Source organism: Eucyclogobius newberryi, unplaced genomic scaffold, assembly GCF_026437365.1.
Source record: "Eucyclogobius newberryi isolate DKJ021-1_F unplaced genomic scaffold, fEucNew1.0.hap1 SCAF_6, whole genome shotgun sequence".
NCBI lineage: Eukaryota > Metazoa > Chordata > Actinopteri > Gobiiformes > Gobiidae > Eucyclogobius > Eucyclogobius newberryi.
This window is the reverse complement of record NW_027316278.1, coordinates 41,814,362-41,831,730: the sequence shown is the minus strand read 5'-3', so window position 1 is coordinate 41,831,730 and position 17,369 is coordinate 41,814,362. Positions and strand designations below refer to the sequence as shown.

The following is a 17,369-nucleotide window of genomic DNA, read 5'->3' as shown; positions in this document are numbered from 1 at the left end:
GTCTCTTTAAAGTTGATTTAGTGACAAACTACAACATACTTTATTATGATGTGCATTTTTTTTCATGTGGCTTTTTTTTTATTTTTAAACCTACATACATGACAGACTTGAATTTTTAATAACTACATGTAAACACAGGGAAATGGTCAAATAATCAAAATACAATTTTGAATGAAATAATACTGAAGAAACACTGTTCTAATAAGAAAATGAAAGGCTGGGAGCGCTAATGCGTGTCAGTTAAGTAATGGTGTCCAAGAAAAGACTGGTGCTCATTGAGGTCAAATGTTATGGTTAAGGTTACACTGTAATTCACTTAAATTTATCTTTGTAATGCCCAAAATCACAACAGTAGTTGCCTTTGTAAGTAGTAAGGTGAAAGGCCCATAAAAGTAAATTGTATTTAATATGGCCCCTTTAAATGGGTTTGTATTGTTCCTTATTTGCATTTTTAAGCTGTAGTTAAATTGGGTTTTGTTCTACCTGAGCAAAATGTCTGTGTTCCATCTTAAGATATTCAGGATGTAATAGAGTTGATATTTGTGCTTTCAGATGCTATTGCAGATGACACGTGTCGATACAAGTATGTCAAGAAGAAGGGCTATGTACGGCTGCACACCAACAAGGGAGACGTGAACCTGGAGCTGCACTGTGACCAGGTGCACTGAGGAGAGGACAGAGGAGAGGACAGAGGAGAGGACAGGAGGGGACAGAGGAGAGGACAGAGGAGGGGACAGAGGAGGGGACAGAGGAGAGGACAGAGGAGAGGACAGAGGAGGGGACAGAGGAGAGGACAGAGGAGAGGACAGAGGAGAGGACAGAGGAGGGGACAGAGGAGGGGACAGAGGAGGGGACAGAGGAGGGGACAGAGGAGAGGACAGAGGAGAGGACAGAGGAGGGGACAGAGGAGGGGACAGAGGAGACCTCCACGTGCCTGTGTGTGACCTCCACGTGCCTCAGTCAGCTCCTGGGCAGTCTGTGGTGAGACGTGATGTTTGTGGATGGAGCGAGACCTGATGTCCCAGATTCAGGTCTGGGGGGAGCAGGCCCGTCCAGAACATCAATGCCCTGCATTATCATGCATCAGAAAGAACCTAGGACCCAATGCACCAGCATATGCTCTCACAATGGTACCTAATGTCAGTCAGGGGCCTGTGCGGCCCTTCAAAGAAATGCCTTCCCAGACCATCACTGACCCACCACCAATGCTCATGCTGGAGGTTGTTGCAGCAGAACGTTCTGGATGGAAGTCTCCAGACTCATGTGCTCAGGGTGAACTTGCTCTCATCCGCCAAGAGGCAATGGCAAATCTGCCAATCTCTGTGTTTTCTGTCAAATGTGTATCAGACTGCACAGTGTTGGGCTGTGAGCACAGGCCCCACCCTCATGGAGTCTGTTTGGGCAGAGACATGCACTGGCACAGTTGCTTTGTCGCCCAACACAGTGTCCAGAGCATGGACGAAACACCAGGAGACTGGCCAGTACTCCAGGAGACCAGGAGGGGGCTGAAGAAGGGCGCGTCTGCCTCTGTTGTCCATGCTCTGGAGACTGTGCTGGGACACTACAAACCTTCTTACCACAGTGTGGATTGACATACGCTCTATGAGCTGCACTACGACTGGAGAAATGTAAACGTGACAAAATGTCAGGGAGAAAGGACGAGAGCGGGAAGCAGTCGCTGGTCAGGCCCTGCAAATCCATGACTTTTCAGAGGCGTCTTTCCTTTCCACCCGTTGTTTGTTCCATTTGCACATTATGAGGTCAAATTGATTCACAATGGGTGTTGCCACCTAAGTGGACAGAAGTTTGATGAACTCCTTGATTGGAGTTGCATCATGTCATGTTGTAGTTCTGACCCTGGGACAGAGCTTTACTCTCATGTGTCATCTGCCCACATTTCCACAACACTTTGAGAAGCTTTGGTGTAAAAGATGATTGTGTCTTTCATTGAATGTGTGTTTTTTCTTTTGTTTTTTTAGATTCCCACAGCTGGAGAAAACTTTATCAAACTTTGCAAAAAAGGTTACTATGACGGCACAGTATTCCACAGGTCCATTCGCAATTTCATGGTATGTAACTCTTAATTCCAATAGAAGGCTTAATTTAACAGGACGCTACTTGAGAGGAGGAGAGAAGGGCCATGGGGTCTCAAACTTGGGGATATGGGAGACTTTTGTTGGATTGCCTGAAATTTGACTAGTGAATGAGCGTCAAAAGTCTCTATAATAGTATTCAGCATACACTGTATATACTTGTTGGAAATGTGAATATCCTGAGTGGCAAAGATATTCACATTTCCAATAGAAGAAAGCACTCACAGCCTGAGTTCAAATCATCAGTGACGTTCCTGGATTCCTTGAACGTTCGGTTTGGTACGTTTGGTACAAAACCTTGATCATCAGCCAACCACTTCAAGATTTGAAAATCTTTATTCAGTTTGTATGTTCTGATCAGCTCCTTCCATGTTGTAAGCACGGATTTAAGCCAGGGATTCATCACTTCCTCCATCAGACTCAAGCGTCTGTCATCTGCAGTAAGACCTGTACAGGAACCTCAGGCACCACATGACTCTCAGTATAAGACCTGTACAGGAACCCCCGGCACCACATGACTCTCAGTATAAGACCTGTACAGGAACCTCCGGCACCACATGACTCTCAGTATAAGTCCTGTACAGGAACCCCCGGCACCACATGACTCTCAGTATAAGACCTGTACAGGAACCCCCGGCACCACATGACTCTCAGTATAAGACCTGTACAGGAACCCCCGGCACCACATGACTCTCAGTATAAGTCCTGTACAGGAACCCCCGGCACCACATGACTCTCAGTATAAGTCCTGTACAGGAACCTCAGGCACCACATGACTCTCAGTATAAGACCTGTACAGGAACCCCCGGCACCACATGACTCTCAGTATAAGACCTGTACAGGAACCTCCGGCACCACATGACTCTCAGTATAAGTCCTGTACAGGAACCCCCGGCACCACATGACTCTCAGTATAAGACCTGTACAGGAACCCCCGGCACCACATGACTCTCAGTATAAGACCTGTACAGGAACCCCCGGCACCACATGACTCTCAGTATAAGTCCTGTACAGGAACCCCCGGCACCACATGACTCTCAGTATAAGTCCTGTACAGGAACCTCAGGCACCACATGACTCTCAGTATAAGACCTGTACAGGAACCTCCGGCACCACATGACTCTCAGTATAAGTCCTGTACAGGAACCCCCGGCACCACATGACTCTCAGTATAAGTCCTGTACAGGAACCCCCGGCACCACATGACTCTCAGTATAAGACCTGTACAGGAACCTCCGGCACCACATGACTCTCAGTATAAGTCCTGTACAGGAACCCCCGGCACCACATGACTCTCAGTATAAGTCCTGTACAGGAACCTCCGGCACCACATGACTCTCAGTATAAGTCCTGTACAGGAACCCCCGGCACCACATGACTCTCAGTATAAGTCCTGTACAGGAACCCCCGGCACCACATGACTCTCAGTATAAGACCTGTACAGGAACCCCCAGCACCACATGACTCTCAGTATAAGACCTGTGTTTTTCTAACAAGGCACAAGGGTTATACAAGGTTACAGCCTACTGTGAAGAAAATATGTAAAGAAAATAAATGTTGCGTGCTTGATTTGAACCTATGACACCACCAACAACTCCACATGTGCAACACCCTCAACGAAGACGGCACTGAAAAAGTAACTCTTTATCAAGTTTAGCTTCCCCCTGTAGCTCCAGAGAAGTAACGGAGAGCCAGCTCAAATCCTACATGTGCTATAGTTTTAAACCTACTATGCAAACGCTTGATGTTTATCACACTTAAACTGCCAAATCTCCTCATAATCTAGCTTTTTTGTTTTCAGATTCAAGGAGGAGACCCCACAGGCACCGGGACAGGTAAGCCTTTTGTTTTTGCCATGTAAAATCCACACAAGAGTCCGTATACACCGCCACAGAAAACACTCGCGCTGATATTTGTAGGAGCTTTATCTTTGAGTACTGCACAGATCCACTGTGGCATCGTTTCAACAAGCTGCTGCTGCTTCAGAGTGTCATTGTTCCTCACAGATCTGCAGCGTGTCATTGTTCCTCACAGATCTGCAGCGTGTCATTGTTCCTCACAGATCTGCAGCGTGTCATTGTTCCTCACAGATCTGCAGCGTGTCATTGTTCCTCACAGATCTGCAGCGTGTCATTGTTCCTCACAGATCTGCAGCGTGTCATTGTTCCTCACACAGATCTTCAGTGTGTCATTGTTCTTCACAGATCTTCAGTGTGTCATTGTTCCTCACACAGATCTTCAGTGTGTCATTGTTCCTCACAGATCTGCAGTGTGTCATTGTTCCTCACAGATCTTCAGTGTGTCATTGTTCCTCACAGATCTTCAGCGTGTCATTGTTCCTCACACAGATCTTCAGTGTGTCATTGTTCCTCACAGATCTGCAGCGTGTCATTGTTCCTCACAGATCTGCAGCGTGTCATTGTTCCTCACAGATCTGCAGCGTGTCATTGTTCCTCACAGATCTGCAGCGTGTCATTGTTCCTCACACAGATCTTCAGTGTGTCATTGTTCTTCACAGATCTTCAGTGTGTCATTGTTCCTCACACAGATCTTCAGTGTGTCATTGTTCCTCACAGATCTGCAGTGTGTCATTGTTCCTCACAGATCTTCAGTGTGTCATTGTTCCTCACAGATCTTCAGCGTGTCATTGTTCCTCACACAGATCTTCAGTGTGTCATTGTTCCTCACAGATCTTCAGTGTGTCATTGTTCCTCACAGATCTGCAGCGTGTCATTGTTCTTCACAGATCTTCAGTGTGTCATTGTTCCTCACACAGATCTTCAGTGTGTCATTGTTCCTCTCACAGATCTTCAGCGTGTCATTGTTCCTCACAGATCTTCAGTGTGTCATTGTTCCTCACAGATCTTCAGCATGTCATTGTTCCTCACAGGCACGCAGGCATTAAAATGAGCAAGTCTCCCATTGCAATGGCTGAAGTAGTATAAAGTTGGTACTGTTTGTGGGGGGAGGGGTGGTGTGAGAGCGCTCTTCACGGTGGCGCTCACCCGTATTCAGAAAGGGGGAGGACCTTTAAGCCTGCTCACGGCTTTAATTGTATTTAAACGTGTAGCTCGTGTAGATTAGACGAGGCGCTCAGTGAGTTGAATGTGTTCTCTCTTTTTCCTTCACTTAAAGGCGGTATGGACGATTTTTCGGCGATTTGAGAACGCAGGCGGAAGTGCACATGCCACTCCCCCGTGCACATGCCACTCCTCCGTGCACATGCCACTCCCCCGTGCACATGCCACTCCCCCGTGCACATGCCACTCCCCCGTGCTCATGCCACTCCCCCGTGTGGACTGACACAACACACACGTGCGTTTGTTTATTAGCGCAACAGATCACATCGCATCTCTCGTCTCCTGTAGATTTCTGTCATTTCTGCGTCAGCTCGAACTGTCTTTCTCCGTCTTCATTTTGCCCCGTACACTGAGGGAACTATATTATGATAGATCCATGCACTTAGGCACGCGGAAACGTGGGGACGAGCCTGACGCGGCTGCAGGTGAACGATAGGTGCGTTTTATGATTAATACGTGGCAGGACAAATGATTTATCCACGCCACAAGGAAATATGATAAAGAAATTGCTGAAAAAAATCGTCCATTCCACCTTTAATGAGACTGATGGCTCTGCTGCAGAACAAAGGTCTGTTCTAATCATCGTCTCATTCTTTACTTCCAGGAGGAGAGTCCTGCTGGGGAAAACCCTTCAAAGATGAGTTCAAACCAAACATGTCACATGCTGGGCGTGGCATTTTAAGTATGGCAAACTCTGGGCCAGACACCAATCAATCTCAGTTGTAAGTCATTTTAAGTTTTGTTTGACTTTACATAACAAATGGATATTTAGCGCTTTACGTCAGTCAGCCATTCACACACCGGTGTCTTGCCCAGGGACACAAGAGCAGTATTCACCTGAGACGGCTGCAATGGCACCGCCATGTTAAAGGTCCCATATCATGCAGAACTGACTTTTCAGAGCCTTTAACCTTCTTACAGTGCTATTGGTGCCTCATAAGAGCCCCCGGCCCCGCCCTCGCTGCAGCGGCGGCGCCTCAGCCTCTGTTTACACCCCCACTGTCTCCACGCTAGACTACATCACGGGGTGGGCGGGGCACACGCTCTCACTGAGACTACGTCACGGGGTGGGCGGGGCACACGCTCTCACTGAGACTACGTCACGGGGTGGGCGGGGCACACGATCTCACTGAGACTACGTCACGGGGTGGGCGGGGCACACGATCTCACTGAGACTACGTCACGGGGTGGGCGGGGCACACGCTCTCACTGAGACTACGTCACGGGGTGGGCGGGGCACACGCTCTCACTGAGACTACGTCACGGGGTGGGCGGGGCACACGCTCTCACTGAGACTACGTCACGGGGTGGGCGGGGCACACGCTCTCACTGAGACTACGTCACGGGGTGGGCGGGGCACACGCTCTCACTGAGACTACGTCACGGGGTGGGCGGGGCACACGCTCTCACTGAGACTACGTCACGGGGTGGGCGGGGCACACGCTCTCACTGAGACTACGTCACGGGGTGGGCGGGGCACACGCTCTCACTGAGACTACGTCACGGGGTGGGCGGGGCACACGCTCTCACTGAGACTACGTCACGGGGTGGGCGGGGCACACGCTCTCACTGAGACTACGTCACGGGGTGGGCGGGGCAGGCAGATCGCTCTTCTGGGGGTGAATCTCAAACTAAGCCGTTTGCATTTCCGGGTTTGTGGGCGGGTCCAAGATATGGGTGGTATGTATAACTATTATGTGATGGTGTTGCACACATTATGCTCTAATAAAGCCTTAGAATCGACCATGAAACGAGAAAAAGAGCATGATATGGGACCTTTAATGTTGAGAGCAGGATTCAAAGTGATCCTTAGACGAGCCACAGAGCTGCTTCTGCACTCAGTCAAAAGACAGACTATAAAATGAATTGTCCCACTGTGACGTCTCTGGATGTGGACGGCAGAAGCACTTCTCTGTCCAAACAGATGTCATCATGTTTGTGTTCCTCCCTCAGCTTCATCACCTTCCGCTCGTGTGCGTATCTGGACAGGAAGCACACTGTGTTTGGAAGGTAAGACCTGCCTCTGCTTTATTTAAACTGAAACAAAACCAGAGAGAACAGAGGAGCTACATGAAACATCATGAAAACATGATCAAATACAACCTTCAAATTGATGTCCAATTAATGTTCAAAATGTCTCATTTTTGTCCAAAGTCTGTCAAATCTGATCCTCTCATTATCTGTCCGTCACTGACGATGTCAGTCCAGTCCTTGGTCCGGGCGCTGAGATTGACTTAAAAGTCAATCAGATGAAGGTTGAATCATTATTAATAATAGATAATTGTGTGTGAAGAGAAGATCAAGCTTTGGTGTTATTTTGATTTGATTTGAAAGCTCTGCAGGTGTTACACTGCACCTCACGTTTATCCAGGATGCACCTGTGGATCCTTTCTGCTTGAAGTTGCCCACAATGCATTGCAACTTCCAGATTTAGCCATCTTCAAAAAATAAAGTCTCAACACTAAATATTTGACTGTCTTGGCTACATTGATGCCAACTCATGGAGCACATGTAGCTCCATTCACAGTGTTTAAAGTCCTCTCCCCTCCGAGCCTCCAAAACACTCTGTTCTGAACCTTTTCTCCCTCTGTGACGCTGTGAGATCCTTCAGCTGTTTGTGACTCCACATCATCTCCATCAGGACCACTGAGAGACCAGGACATAACCAGGCCACGGGACAGGCCTTGACTGTCAATCATCCCCTCTGCAGCCACAGGGGGTCCGGGTCCGACAAGGGGTCCGACAAGGGGGTCCGGGTCCGACAAGGGGTCCGACGGGGTCCGGGTCCGACAGGGGGTCCGACAGGGGGTCCGACAGGGGGTCCGACAGGGGTCCAGGTCCAACAGGGGGTCCGACAGGGGGTCCGACAGGGGTCCCTGGGAAACAGCAGGGAGGATCCTGGAATTTGAGGAACATCTAGTGTAAAGTTGTCAGGTTCATACTTGGGGCGGATGGTGCATCTCCTGCTGTGAGAAGCACCTAAAGGATTGAATCATTCAAACGTCACATGAGCCTATGACAGACCTGAGTTACTGATTTAATCCTCTTTTTGATGAGGCCTGGTTGTTTTTGGGGTCTGACTGGTGCATGTGATGTGTTCAGAGTCGTTGGGGGATTCGAGGCTCTCACAGCCATGGAGAATGTGGAGAGTGACCCCAAAACAGACAAGCCAAAGGTCAGTCACACGCCACGTCTATGGAAGTGTTACACAACCAGGAGACGTGTGGATTTACACCAGGAGTTAGAGCAGCAGATAAGGCCCTAAGCACACTGCACATAAGGCCCTAAGCACACTGCACATGAGGCCCTAAGCACACTGCACGCAAGGCCCTAAGCACACTGCACATGAGGCCCTAAGCACACATATGTTCAGCGAGTCATTGTTCCTCACACTGACAGCTTCTCCATGACCATGGGATGTGTCTTCCACATGGTTGTTTCTTTGAGTCAAACACACATGTTGTACACGTACAGCTCCCGTAGGGGGCGGTAAATGTACCACCTTTGCATTTATTCTGAAGACTTTAGTTTTGTGTTGACAGGAGGAGATCAAGATCATCACAGCCTCGGTGTTTGTGGACCCGTACGAAGAGGCCGACGCCCAGGTTCATGTCACTTTTACTGTTTCACTCTGGGATTTACACTCAGCAAAGTATTTGAACATCCTGTGATTTGGCAAATCTTACTTTTCATCAAAGGAGTATTTCCACCGTGAGGCGGAATCCTAAAAATCACATTTGATCCTTTTTAAATCATTTATTTGCATGTTATTGCTGCAAATAAGTATTTGATCACAGAAAACCAGTTCATATTTGACACATCATATTTTGAAGACTTTGTTTACAGTTACAGAGGTCAAAGGTTTCCTGTAGTTCTGGACCAGGTTTAACACACTGCATTTGGCCACGCCTCCACAGATCTGCTCTTGACTAACACAGAATTTTCTATTGGATTCAGGTCTGAGACTGGAGACACCACTCCAGAACCTTCATCTGCTTCTTACAGGTTCTCCTGGTTCTCCTGGTTCTCCTGCCTGTGTGCTCAGGTCATTGTCATGTTTGAAGTCCCAGCCACGCCCCATCTTCAGCCACGCCCCATCTTCAGCCACGCCCCATCTTCAGCCACGCCCCATCTTCACTGCTCTGACTGAGGGAAGGAGGTTGTGCCCAAAATCTCACAATCCATGGCCCCATTCATTCTCTTCTTAATACAGAGCAGCCGCCCTGTTCCCTGTGCAGAAAAGACCCCAAAGTGTGACGTTTCCTCCCCCAAAACATGTTTCCTCCCCCAAAGCCTGATGTTTCCTCCCCAAAAACGTGACGTTTCCTCCCCCAAAGCGTGACGTTTCCTCCCCCATAGCGTGATGTTTCCTCCCCCATAGCGTGACGTTTCCTCCCCCATAGCGTGATGTTTCCTCCCCCAAAGCGTGACGTTTCCTCCCCCATAGCGTGACGTTTCCTCCCCCATAGCGTGATGTTTCCTCCCCCATAGCGTGACGTTTCCTCCCCCATAGCGTGACGTTTCCTCCTCCAAAACGTGACGTTTCCTCCCCCATAGCGTGACGTTTCCTCCCCCATAGCGTGACGTTTCCTCCCCCATAGCGTGACGTTTCCTCCCCCAAAACGTGACGTTTCCTCCCCCATAGCGTGACGTTTCCTCCCCCATAGCGTGATGTTTCCTCCCCCATAGCGTGACGTTTCCTCCCCCATAGCGTGATGTTTCCTCCCCCATAGCGTGACGTTTCCTCCCCCATAGCGTGATGTTTCCTCCCCCAAAGCGTGACGTTTCCTCCCCCATAGCGTGACGTTTCCTCCCCCATAGCGTGATGTTTCCTCCCCCATAGCGTGACGTTTCCTCCCCCATAGCGTGATGTTTCCTCCCCCATAGCGTGATGTTTCCTCCCCCATAGCGTGACGTTTCCTCCCCCATAGCGTGACGTTTCCTCCCCCAAAACGTGACGTTTCCTCCCCCATAGCGTGACGTTTCCTCCCCCATAGCGTGACGTTTCCTCCCCCATAGCGTGACGTTTCCTCCCCCAAAACGTGACGTTTCCTCCCCCATAGCGTGACGTTTCCTCCCCCATAGCGTGATGTTTCCTCCCCCATAGCGTGACGTTTCCTCCCCCATAGCGTGATGTTTCCTCCCCCATAGCGTGACGTTTCCTCCCCCATAGCGTGACGTTTCCTCCCCCATAGCGTGACGTTTCCTCCCCCAAAACGTGACGTTTCCTCCCCCATAGCGTGATGTTTCCTCCCCCAAAACGTGACGTTTCCTCCCCCATAGCGTGACGTTTCCTCCCCCATAGCGTGACGTTTCCTCCCCCATAGCGTGACGTTTCCTCCCCCAAAACGTGACGTTTCCTCCCCCATAGCGTGACGTTTCCTCCCCCATAGCGTGACGTTTCCTCCCCCATAGCGTGATGTTTCCTCCCCCATAGCGTGATGTTTCCTCCCCATAGCGTGACGTTTCCTCCCCCATAGCGTGACGTTTCCTCCCCCATAGCGTGACGTTTCCTCCCCCAAAACGTGACGTTTCCTCCCCCATAGCGTGACGTTTCCTCCCCCATAGCGTGACGTTTCCTCCCCCATAGCGTGACGTTTCCTCCCCCATAGCGTGACGTTTCCTCCCCCATAGCGTGACGTTTCCTCCCCCATAGCGTGACGTTTCCTCCCCCATAGCGTGACGTTTCCTCCCCCATAGCGTGACGTTTCCTCCCCCATAGCGTGACGTTTCCTCCCCCATAGCGTGACGTTTCCTCCCCCATAGCGTGACGTTTCCTCCCCCATAGCGTGACGTTTCCTCCCCCATAGCGTGACGTTTCCTCCCCCATAGCGGGACGTTTCCTCCCCCATAGCGTGACGTTTCCTCCCCCATAGCGTGACGTTTCCTCCCCCATAGCGTGACGTTTCCTCCCCCATAGCGTGACGTTTCCTCCCCCATAGCGTGACGTTTCCTCCCCCATAGCGTGACGTTTCCTCCCCCAAAGCGTGACGTTTCCTCCCCCATAGCGTGACGTTTCCTCCCCCATAGCGTGACGTTTCCTCCCCCATAGCGTGACGTTCCTCCCCCATAGCGTGACGTTTCCTCCCCCATAGCGTGACGTTTCCTCCCCCAAAACGTGACGTTTCCTCCCCCATAGCGTGATGTTTCCTCCCCCATAGCGTGACGTTTCCTCCCCCATAGCGTGACGTTTCCTCCCCCAAAACGTGACGTTTCCTCCCCCATAGCGTGACGTTTCCTCCCCCATAGCGTGACGTTTCCTCCCCCATAGCGTGACGTTTCCTCCCCCATAGCGTGACGTTTCCTCCCCCATAGCGTGACGTTTCCTCCCCCATAGCGTGACGTTTCCTCCCCCATAGCGTGACGTTTCCTCCCCCATAGCGTGACGTTTCCTCCCCCATAGCGTGACGTTTCCTCCCCCATAGCGTGACGTTTCCTCCCCCATAGCGTGACGTTTCCTCCCCCATAGCGTGACGTTTCCTCCCCCATAGCGTGACGTTTCCTCCCCCATAGCGTGACGTTTCCTCCCCCATAGCGTGACGTTTCCTCCCCCATAGCGTGACGTTTCCTCCCCCATAGCGTGACGTTTCCTCCCCCATAGCGTGACGTTTCCTCCCCCATAGCGTGACGTTTCCTCCCCCATAGCGTGACGTTTCCTCCCCCATAGCGTGACGTTTCCTCCCCCATAGCGTGACGTTTCCTCCCCCATGCTTCACAGTTGGGACGGTTCTCATCCTTCTTCCTCCTTCAAACACAGAGAGTGGAGTTTATACCAAAATGTTCTATTTTGGTCTCCTCTGACCACATGACTTTCTCCCATGATCCTCTGGATCATCCTGATGGTCAAACTTCAGGTTCTGGTCATGTGACTTAAGCAGAGGAACCTTCTGTGCGATGCATGATTTTAAACCATGACGAGCTCAAACAGGAAGTGGACTTTATAAAGTCAGACTTTTTTCTGATTGGCAGGTTTTCAAATACTTATTTGCAGCAATAAAATACAAATAAATTCTGTAAAAATCCATATGATTTTTAGATTCTGTCTCTCACAGTGGAAAAGCGCCTCATGGTTTCTAAGGGGAGAAGGTGCTCACCTGTGCCTCACTGTAAGTGGGTCCTCTGTCCAGATGGCTGCAGAGCGGGAGAAGGAGCTTCAGAAGCTGGAGGAGGAGGAACTGGCCCGTCGTCCTGTCAAAGCCAAGGACAAGAACCAGCCAAAGGTCTTTAAACAAGGAGTGGGCAAATACATCAACCCCGCCTCCGCGTGAGTCCACAGCCACACCTGCAGCCACACCCACACCCGCAGCCACACCCACAGCCACACCTGCAGCCACACCTGCACCCACACCTGCACCCACACCTGCACCCACACCTGCAGCCACACCTGCAGCCACACCTGCACCCACACCTGCACCCACACCTGCAGCCACACCTGAAGCCACACCTGCACCCACACCTGCACCCACACCTGCAGCCACACCTGCAGCCACACCTGCAGCCACACCTGCAGCCACACCCACACCTGCAGCCACACCCGCAGCCACACCTGCAGCCACACCTGCAGCCACACCTGCAGCCACACCTGCAGCCACACCTGCAGCCACACCCACACCTGCAGCCACACCCACAGCCACACCTGCAGCCACACCCATCGTCTCTCACGTGAAAGATACTCAGGTTTCCCAGGATCTCCAAAATAACCATGCAACTGACTCAAGAACGCCTGCTACAAAAGGAAATTGATGTTTGTGTAGAGTATTCTTACAAGTACAAGGACTGTAAGGTTATTATGTTCAAGAATTCAAACCTGACCCGCTGCATAAGTGTTGTGGTTGTTTTATGGCGGTTTGCATTACCACCAGACTTTATTCTTTAGACTTAAGTGTGGGTATGTTTGATATTTGGGGCACCAGCCATAGATGAGGCATTTAACAACTCTATAATCCATCCATTTTCTACCGCTTGTTCCCTTTTTTTTTGGGGTCGCGGGTGACTGGAGCCTATCCCAGTGACTTCGGGCCTTAGGCGGGGTACACCCTGGACAGTGGCCAACTTGTCGCAGGGCAACTCTATAATCAAATATCTAAATTAATAAATGTATTCAAATGTAATTTGCTCGTTCATCTGAAGGTTTGTGAGAACGTAACCGTGACATTGACCTTTTCTGGAAATGAACCAACACTTTACCAAATGTGGTTTATGAAGATTTAATGACCAAATAATTAAACAAATATATGAATTTGGAATATGCAAATGAGTCGATAACAGATGGAGACGCTAGACATGATTGTTCTAGATCTGTCTAGTGTGTTAGAGTTCATTCTAAGATGATATGATCATCCTGTGAAGTGCATTATGGGAACAGAACCAGGAGCTGTGGAGATGGAGGCTGTGTCGCCTTCAGGGGTCACTCAGGGGTCACGCTGCAGCTCAGTCCACACGCTGGCCTGAGCAGGGCTGCTCTGGAGCTCCAGCCTCTCTGTGTCAGGCCAAAGAAGCCCTGGATCAGGTTCAGTGCTCTGCGTTCTCATTGGCTCGTCTGAAGAGTCTGTCCTTTGCTTGAGTTTGCATGATGCCGTCTCAATCACGTTTAAAACGGGCACAGAATTCTTAGTTAGAGGAGATAATAGTTAGCGTGTCTCTGGAGCTTAGCTTAGCATCGCTAGGCCAAAGATGCATCATCTCCCAAGGTCCAATCTCATGGACCTCCTCCTCCTGAACGGAACTGACAAACTCCTCTTTCCCTGGTCTTTCTGACTTACCCCTGTGGGGGAGGAGTTTTACTGTGGCACCGTGGCTTCAGCCAATCAGCACACACCCTTTGTGTAGCATTAACCACAATAGTTACAAAGGTAAAATGATCCACAAGACACGTTCTAAAACATGTAGAACACAATAACATGATGTAGAGTAAAGTCTGTGACCAGATGTTACTAAGACCACAAAGTCTTTTTAGTCTTTTATCTTTGGCCGTGGCTGGAGAGCCGCTGTGCAGCATTTCCCTTATAGCCTCATGGCTAACCCTAACCCTAACCCTTTAAGGGGTTAGGGCCCTTAACCCGGCCTAAAACGTGGTCAAACAGCGGTGCACTTCCTTTATCTTTTGTCTTGGAGAGAAAAAGACTGAGTTAATTTTAATATATAATAATATCATAATTTTAAGTCATGAGATGGAAAAAGTTATTTCCAACGTTCAAAGATCCATAAATCTCCACACGTGGGTTTGTTAGTGTTAACAACTGTAGCTCACATTCCTGTCACCATGGCAACAGGAAGTCATCTGCATATCCTACATTTGTAATCATTCTAACTTCAAAAAGTCTTATATTCTGTTCTGTCATATCAGTTTGTGTGATTGGGCCTAATTAGGACATCATTAATAATACAAAATATACAATGGTCTTTTTCCGCACAAATGGATTTGAATAAGGCTGAGCAAAATACCATAACCCGACCGACCCGACCGAAAAAAAATATTAGCATTTTGCTGAAAAAAACGTTAAAATCTTTTTTTTTTTTCAATTCGTTCGTCGACTCACCGACCGGTCTGTCCTGAACCACCGTGTCCAATACTTTTATCACGCTGGAAAACCAGAACTGATAACGCACTGCGCCGTCATGTTCAGACCTCCACATGCGTCTGCAACAAACTGAGCGTGCGCAGGACTTGTTATATTGCCTTTTACAAGTCTGTTTGTCTCTGTCTGTGCCACTGAAGTCTCCATAGGACATGTGTTTCTCTGTCAGGGTGTGAAATTTGACTTACGCAAATGCATTCTGGGATTGAAACACGCCCAGCAGCGTCATCACAACAAACATGGCGGCGCCCGTGTCCCCCGCATGTTCCCCCCGCTCGCCTTCACTACCAAAATAAAGGAGAACAGCTACAAAAGGTCGATTGAAATGTCTCAAAATCGTGAGATTTAGTCTCATGATCGGGTTGAAGCCTGACCCCTGGACTGTTGAAGCCTCTGACCCCTGGACTGTTGAAGCCTGACCCCTGGACTGTTGAAGCCTCTGACCCCTGGACTGTTGAAGCCTGACCCCTGGACTGTTGAAGCCTCTGACCCCTGGACTGTTGAAGCCTGACCCCTGGACTGTTGAAGCCTCTGACCCCTGGACTGTTGAAGCCTCTGACCCCTGGACTGTTGAAGCCTGACCCCTGGACTGTTGAAGCCTCTGACCCCTGGACTGTTGAAGCCTCTGACCCCTGGACTGTTGAAGCCTCTGACCCCTGGACTGTTGAAGCCTCTGACCCCTGGACTGTTGAAGCCTCTGACCCCTGGACTGTTGAAGCCTGACCCCTGGACTGTTGAAGCCCGACCCCTGGACTGTTGAAGCCTGACCCCTGGACTGTTGAAGCCTGACCCCTGGACTGTTGAAGCCTGACCCCTGGACTGTTGAAGCCCGACCCCTGGACTGTTGAAGCCTGACCCCTGGACTGTTGAAGCCTCTGACCCCTGGACTGTTGAAGCCTCTGACCCCTGGACTGTTGAAGCCTCTGACCCCTGGACTGTTGAAGCCTCTGACCCCTGGACTGTTGAAGCCTCTGACCCCTGACCCCTGGACTGTTGAAGCCTCTGACCCCTGACCCCTGGACTGTTGAAGCCTCTGACCCCTGACCCCTGGACTGTTGAAGCCTCTGACCCCTGACCCCTGGACTGTTGAAGCCTGACCCCTGGTGGACACTCCGAGTCCAAAAATGACAAAATTTTGATCTTTTTTTTGCCTTCAAAGTAAAAAAAAATAAGAATTTACCGACCGACCCAGATGAAAAATGTTGGGTCGGGTTAAAGCTTCACATCCAAACACTTTGTTCTATATTTATTATTCTGATTGATCATTTCAACACAGATATTTGAGGTCAAATCTAAGCTGCTTTATGTAAGATTTATGAATTCACATTGAAATGGGAATAAAAAATAAAAACGCATAAATAGTATTTGTTTTCATACATTTAAGAAGAAAGTAGCCGCATTAATCAGTCTTGTTCTGTATTAGCGCTCCATGTTAGCGCTCTCTGTTAGCGCTCCATGTTAGCGCTCCATGTTAGCGCTCTCTGTTAGCGCTCCATGTTAGCGCTCTCTGTTAGCGCTCCATGTTAGCGCTCTATGTTAGCACTCTCTGTTAGCGCTCCATGTTAGCGCTCTATGTTAGCGCTCTATGTTAGCGCTCTCTGTTAGCGCTCTCTGTTAGCGCTCTCTGTTAGCGCTCCCTGTTAGCGCTCCCTGTTAGCGCTCTCTGTTAGCGCTCCATGTTAGCGCTCTCTGTTAGCGCTCCATGTTAGCGCTCCATGTTAGCGCTCTATGTTAGCGCTCTCTGTTAGCGCTCCCTGTTAGCGCTCCCTGTTAGCGCTCCCTGTTAGCGCTCCCTGTTAGCGCTCCATGTTAGCGCTCTATGTTAGCGCTCTATGTTAGCGCTCTATGTTAGCGATCTCTGTTAGCGCTCTATGTTAGCGCTCTATGTTAGCGCTCTCTGTTAGCGCTCTCTGTTAGCGCTCTCTGTTAGCGCTCTATGTTAGCGCTCCATGTTAGCGCTCCATGTTAGCGCTCCATGTTAGCGCTCCATGTTAGCGCTCCCTGTTAGCGCTCTCTGTTAGCGCTCCATGTTAGCGCTCTCTGTTAGCGCTCCATGTTAGCGCTCTATGTTAGCGCTCTCTGTTAGCGCTCCATGTTAGCGCTCTATGTTAGCGCTCTCTGTTAGCGCTCTCTGTTAGCGCTCTCTGTTAGCGCTCTCTGTTAGCGCTCCCTGTTAGCGCTCCCTGTTAGCGCTCTCTGTTAGCGCTCCATGTTAGCGCTCTCTGTTAGCGCTCCATGTTAGCGCTCCATGTTAGCGCTCTATGTTAGCGCTCTCTGTTAGCGCTCCCTGTTAGCGCTCCCTGTTAGCGCTCCCTGTTAGCGCTCCATGTTAGCGCTCTATGTTAGCGCTCTATGTTAGCGCTCTATGTTAGCGCTCTATGTTAGCGATCTCTGTTAGCGATCTCTGTTAGCGCTCTATGTTAGCGCTCTATGTTAGCGCTCTCTGTTAGCGCTCTCTGTTAGCGCTCTCTGTTAGCGCTCTATGTTAGCGCTCCATGTTAGCGCTCCATGTTAGCGCTCCATGTTAGCGCTCCATGTTAGCGCTCCATGTTAGCGCTCCATGTTAGCGCTCCATATTAGCGCTCCATGTTAGCGCTCTCTGTTAGCGCTCCATGTTA

General features: G+C 49.9%; 1 protein-coding gene across 1 annotated transcript in view; it reads left to right on the top strand.

Annotated features, from left to right (window-relative positions):
* Positions 1-17,369, top strand: part of ppil2 (peptidylprolyl isomerase (cyclophilin)-like 2) — a 42,958-nt gene that overhangs the window by 23,549 nt on the left and 2,040 nt on the right. The window contains exons 12-19 of the mRNA XM_072433648.1: positions 553-659; positions 1,980-2,069; positions 3,895-3,928; positions 5,778-5,895; positions 7,127-7,183; positions 8,276-8,348; positions 8,716-8,778; positions 12,301-12,437. Of these exons, the coding sequence (XP_072289749.1) occupies positions 553-659; positions 1,980-2,069; positions 3,895-3,928; positions 5,778-5,895; positions 7,127-7,183; positions 8,276-8,348; positions 8,716-8,778; positions 12,301-12,437 (679 nt within the window). The remainder of the gene's footprint in view (positions 1-552; positions 660-1,979; positions 2,070-3,894; positions 3,929-5,777; positions 5,896-7,126; positions 7,184-8,275; positions 8,349-8,715; positions 8,779-12,300; positions 12,438-17,369) is intronic.